Source organism: Asterias rubens, chromosome 8, assembly GCF_902459465.1.
Source record: "Asterias rubens chromosome 8, eAstRub1.3, whole genome shotgun sequence".
NCBI classification, from domain to species: Eukaryota; Metazoa; Echinodermata; class Asteroidea; order Forcipulatida; family Asteriidae; genus Asterias; species Asterias rubens.
In genome coordinates, this window is record NC_047069.1 from 8,240,727 (window position 1) to 8,246,836 (window position 6,110).

Below are 6,110 nucleotides of genomic sequence, written 5' to 3' on the forward strand. Positions count from 1 at the left end.
ATGGCGTTTAACATTCCCTGTGAGGACGACTTCATAGAAAACTACACTGACCCAACTACGGCAGACAGAACTTTGTACACTACAGGGACGGCAACGATTGTCGGTATATTGATGCCGTGCATCCTCATCTTTGGTGTCGTCAATAACCTGTTCTTCTTGGTGGGTGTGTTCCGCGTGAAGCGTATGAGGACAGTCACTAACCACTACTTGGTCCAACTTGCTGTGACGGATATCTTGTACCTTCCGTTTGCTGCAGGGGAGAGGATACTACGGTTCACCATGTCCCCCATCGTATACGACAAGGGATCGGAAGGGCTTATATTCGGCTGCATTATCATTCCGTTTTTCAGGTCTTTGGGTTATTTCGCCTCGCTCTTCTTTATCACCTTAGTGACACTAGAGATGTTCTTGGCTATCTGCAAGCCAATAAAACACATGGTGCTTAATAGCAGAGGGTTGACACTGAAGCTAACATGTGGTGTATGGGGATCAGCCAGTTTCTTTGCATGCGTGTTGATAACTTCGTTCTGTATTCTCGAGCACTACTGCGTCATTTGGCCGGCAGCCGAGACATACCAGCATCTTCCAACCATTGCAGCGAGTTGCGAGCCTGTCAGTCAGTGGGCAAACGAAGCCCACAACATCATTCAGTCGGCACCCTTTTACATTGGACTCGTTGTTGATATCACACTTTACCTTTGAATCATGAGGTCCCTAACGAAGAAGAAAATTGCACCACAGGAACGTCGACCCAAGGTCCACGCCCGTGCCCGCACTCGTGTGGCACGAATGCTTGCCATCAACTGCCTGGTTTCGTTCGGTCTTTTAGCACCTTTTGAAATATTTTCACTGGTTACGGCATTCAAGACGCAGTATGGCCTTGATTACAGAACCATTCAGCTCATCCTGCAGATACTGAGAGCTCTTGGGTACCTCAACTCTGCCATCAACTCACTCGTGTTTTATGCCGTACACCCTAGCTATAGAAGAGCCTTCTTCGAGACGTTCGTATGGTGTCTTCAGAAAGGACGCTGTAGTAGGAAGAATGCAATCGAGAACGACCCCAGTTTGACATGAGACAACGTATTTCACATCAACAAGATGCCACTTGGAGTTTTGCATGATGCGGCCGTTTCCGTCAAGGAAGTGTCACAAAGTTCGTTGGGAAGGGACGAACGAGGTAGAATTGGGGCGATAATGTGTGTAAGATGATAACTGCATTGACATTTCGGCTCACCCTCTCCCACTCTCATCAGTGGACGTTTGTTTTGTAATTAAAACAGTTCTGTTATCCTGAGTTGATAGAAGGTCTGACACATTACGCAAACTTTGAATAGGTCTTGGTTATTTTTTGAAACATTTGAAGTCCTCCGGGGCAGCACTGTATAGCTGTCTAGGCAAAACCATAACTCACTCGAAACATTACCCTTCACATCCGTACAAGAGATCAACATCGAAAATACATATATTCACATGATACTGTTGTTTTTTGTATAATGTGTGTAAACCACAGGTCGTACTGCGGCTACATTATGTGTGATTTAATTTTACCTGTCCCCGGAGGGTTTAGAGACTAATTGAGCATTTAGGATTTTCGATGTTATAATATTTAATTTTGTTATTATTAAAATGGCTCATAATATAATATAACATGACATAATATAATATAACATAACATAACATAATATAATATAATATAATATAATATAATATAATATACATAGCGACACTGTAGAATAAAGTAATGCTTCAAAAGAACCAGCAACAAAACTATAATGTTAGGATCAAAAGTCTCCAACAGCAGTTTTCGATGTACAATGTACTTGTTTTTTGGCTTGTACATAAAACTTTCACTTTTGGAATTAGTATGACGATCTGCTACTTTTTTTTCTGTTTCTTTATAGAATGTGTATGTTTTTAATGAGTGGGTTGTATACAAATTTAATTTCGACTATCAGTTTCTTTTAACCCACCTACAATTTCGGACAAACAAAACTTTAATTTTCTTGAATCCAGACTGGCCCCTTTAGTTGGGTGCTTTTTATGATCACACTCAATTGTAGATTTTTAATCTGAAAGATAAGTTTGTATTGACTCTCTCTGAAATGATGGCATCTTTGATAATATTGTGAGTAGATCCAAAACAAAATAGTCGTTTAAACTTGACCGATTTCAGATCCATTCACACGTGAGCCGACCCTTCGCGGAAATGGTTTGAGTGGTTATAATGTTATGGTTTCTGAAAACTAGAGGATGGTTGGAACGAACGATTTAATAACATGTGCAAGTGTAATATATTTAAGTGCGTTTGTTGTTTTCAAAGGGGATAACCACTCTGGGGATTGTAATATTTTACTGAAGTATGGGATCCTATTCGTCCAGTACTATCAGACCATCATTCCTGCGGCCTCATTGCTTTTTCCTGCGTTCTTATGAGATTATAACTCCGGAAAATTGACCCCGAAATTTAATCCAATTATTGCCGTCATTCCCTTTAAGCAGAAAATCTATGCTCTTTTATATAAATGTAAAAGAAATAATTTAAAATATATGGTACAGCGAAGCTGTCAAAGAAATTGAGAGTTCAGTGCTTATTAGCTTTATCGTATAATATAATCACATTAAACTGTGAGGCAATGCAGCCATAAAAGCAAATCATTAATGTCTATAGATCCATTAAAATATGTTTTATTTCACTGTTTGAAATCATTTTTTTATGTTACGTTTAAAGACACTGGACACTATTGGTAATTACTCAAAATAATTTATAGCATAAAAAACTTACTTGGTATCGAGCAATGGGGAGCTATTGATAGCAAAACAAAGTTAACATTGTGTGAGAAATGGCTCCCTCCGAAGTAACGTAGTTTTCGAGATAAAAATAATTTCCACTAAAATAATTATTTGAATTTGATTTCGAGACCTCAGAAATTGATTTTGAGGTCCCGAAATCAAGCATCTGAAAGCACATATCTTCGTGTAACAAGGGTGTTTTTTCTTTCATTGTTATCTCGCAACTTCGACGACCAGTTGAGTTCAATTTTTCACAGGTTTGTTTTTGTGCATAATGTTGATATACCCAAAGTGAGAATACTGTTCTCTTACATTTACTAAAGGTGTGCAGTGTCTTTAAGGAAAATGGTTTACTATAAAAGACAGCGGGTAGTCTCCACCCTGTCTTTGAGCAGTCAATAATTGTTTACTTCAGAGAACAAAAAAATAGTACACTCAATCCAAGTGTAAGCCAATTTTGTCACGCAATGGACACTGACATGGAACCAGTGTTCAGGTCGGGTGTGGTGTGAGGTGAGGCCATGCGTTGTTGCATAACTGGCTTGAAACGAGGCTAAGGGTGTCAGTGGAAATCATGCATTCCAAAAAGGAAGACGTATTTATGATACTTAAATTACTTTTAAGATATGCTTTGAATATTATATGTAGCGATTAAACTAGGGCATAATATTGCTTTCAATCGATGGACAACGTGCAAACAAAGTAAAAATGATTCGTCACCTAGGAGAAAAGGTGCTTTCTGTTCTTGATCTTTGTTTGTCCTGTACTTATTAAGTCTCACCATCGATAGAGGCCATTTCAATCAATTAGCTTGAAGCTTTATTGTTAGTGTCACCAACAAGTTCGCAGCACGCTCGCCAACTTCTGCCACGGAATGTGCGAAATGTGAATTTAATATGTTTCTGATTCTAGTGCAAACGGCCCGTTTTCCCTTTTGAGTCTGGGAAACAGCTATACCCTGCAGATGAGTGGTGTAATTGATATAGACCTATTTAAGCCTGCGTGATTAATACTTAAACTGGCCATTAAAACTGTTATTGTCAATGTGTGCAGGGAATCTGTCCTCCAACATAAAACAAATGTGTACAACATAATGGTACGCCTTTGCAAATACAAGTTAGTAAAATGTATCTGACAGTTGTCAGCAATACGGGCGCGTATATCCACCCGTTGATTGGCTAATTTTAATGTCGCCAATGAGAGAGAGCGTATTTTTGTTCTCGCACTCTTTGATTGGCCATTGGTTCTAATCATTGCAATAAATTGAAAGACTTCATATGAGGAGTACCATGCCAATAATTAACCTTTATCCACAGTGTGTTTAATTGGTTAACCCACCATTAGTTGACCCCAATATTGACTGTGGTATTAACGAATCTATAACCTGTACACCTGTTCTGGGTCAATTTGTTTGTCTTCAAATGTAATTATGATGTTGAATTTAAGATGATTCAATTGAGATGCAGCACGAGCAACCAAATTACGGAGATAATTTGGGATATACTGGGTAGATCGAGAGCCGGACACGATAAAGTAATGACGTGAATTCAATTACAGGTCTGGGATCTTTTGTCCTGTCAAGAGCTACCAGTTTGCCCTATGTATCGGGCGATGATTTTGATATACAATGACTGTTGGTGTCACCCACAAGCCACGCTGACTTCTGACGTGGAACTTTGGGGTCAAATATGGAGAAAACAGAGCGCCAGCCTTTGAAAATTTATTTAATGTAGGCCCGCAAAATAATAAACGCTATCAAGATTGGCGAGTCCAAGAAAGGGATACATGTACAGTGTAACAGAGAATTCCCCAATTGTAACCTGGGGGTTGTTGACTTCTAACTTGAGGTATTTTGGACAACATAATAGGCTCTGAAATAAATGGTCCCGCAAGACTCCCATTTGCGGAGCAGTTTGCAATTATTTTTAAGATTGATGCTCGGACATTTAGAAAATGTGGTGTTTTTATTTGGAAGGAGATTACCAATTTGTAAAAAAAACAAGTCAAACAAGTCGATGAGTAGGATTTAAAGTAAGATTAAATGACAAGGTTTCAGTGAATAAAGCTGGAGCTGAATGTCATAGTCCATGGATGTCACTTAAACATTATACGAGTACAGCGCAGAACTCGGGGCACTTTAGTTCATTGCAAAGAATAGACATCCACCAACCTATAGCATTTCAGAACGTCCCAAACAAAATGGCATCCAAGACATGTAATGTTACCCTCCAGTATTGCGGAGGTGGGTGTCATTTACAAACACACTCAAACTTATAACACCTGAAACATCATATAGTTTCACGATTTTTTTATTTTGAAATATCAAATTATAAACCACAAGGGAGGATGACTGGGTAAATTTTATTCGATATATAAAGTATACGTTTTAGATATGTTTACAACTATTATATACATTGTAACCCTGTACAGGCTTATTATTCAGAACACAATATGTTTCGTAAATGTGCAGAGAATCGTGTTTCTTGTCAAACACGGTGACGTCAAGCATACGTCTTAATTGCATTGATATGAAGGGAAAACAACATTCGTTTACAATAAAATGCACCAACCGACAGAATATGAGTATGGTTTTCGCGGTGATCATTTATGAATGCAACTATATGAAGCACTTTGGAGCTTTTAGCGTCTTCGAGAGACTGATTGCTTTCCCTAGACCATCTCAACTCCTAGGGCGCATTATTTAGCTAATCAATCACATCAATACTTTGTTCTTCACAAGCGGGCACCAACATGTTACTCATCGACGTTGAGAAATAATTACAGCTAAGTGTCTTGCTCAAGGACATTTAAGTGCCGTGACCTGGATTCCACATTCAAATTAAAACATGAACGACGTTTGTTTAATCGAGATGTGTTTTATGAATGAGCCCTTGGATATTATGTTTGTCGTCGCTTTCTTTGACACAATATGAAAAATAAAATACATGCAAATTAAGAATGAAAAATATATGCAAAATCCCATTCTTGGTATTTGAAAATTATACCAATTTTTACAATTCCTTCGGTCTCCCCCTCCCCCTCAACAAAAATCATGTTTTACAACTCTTATATCTCCTTATTGAAAATAACTATTATGATAAATATGTCCATATTATATACAGGCCGCTTGTGAAGAGGAGTTGATGAACAACGAAACTCGTACAGTTTGTTGTTGTTGTTGTTGTTGTTGTTTTTTTTTATTTTATTTATTTTTTTTTTTTTTTTTTTTGGGGGGGGGAACTTAAGCAAACGTTGCTTGCATAAATTAGTATTCCGGTCGCTGCGTATAATCAAAAGTTATCAGTAATTTATTAAGA

At 38.1% G+C, this 6,110-nt stretch overlaps 1 protein-coding gene across 1 annotated transcript; it reads left to right on the plus strand.

Moving 5' to 3' along the window:
- On the plus strand, positions 1 to 702 carry LOC117293561 (C-C chemokine receptor type 1-like). Its single transcript, XM_033775921.1, has one exon. The coding sequence runs from the start codon at positions 1 to 3 to the stop codon at positions 700 to 702; it is 702 nt and encodes a 233-aa protein (XP_033631812.1).
- The last annotated feature ends 5,408 nt before the right edge of the window (positions 703 to 6,110 follow it).

Coding starts and splice junctions, on each gene's coding strand:
- LOC117293561 (XM_033775921.1), top strand. CDS start 1: ATGGCGTTTAACATTCCCTGTGAGGACGACTTCATAGAAAACTACACT.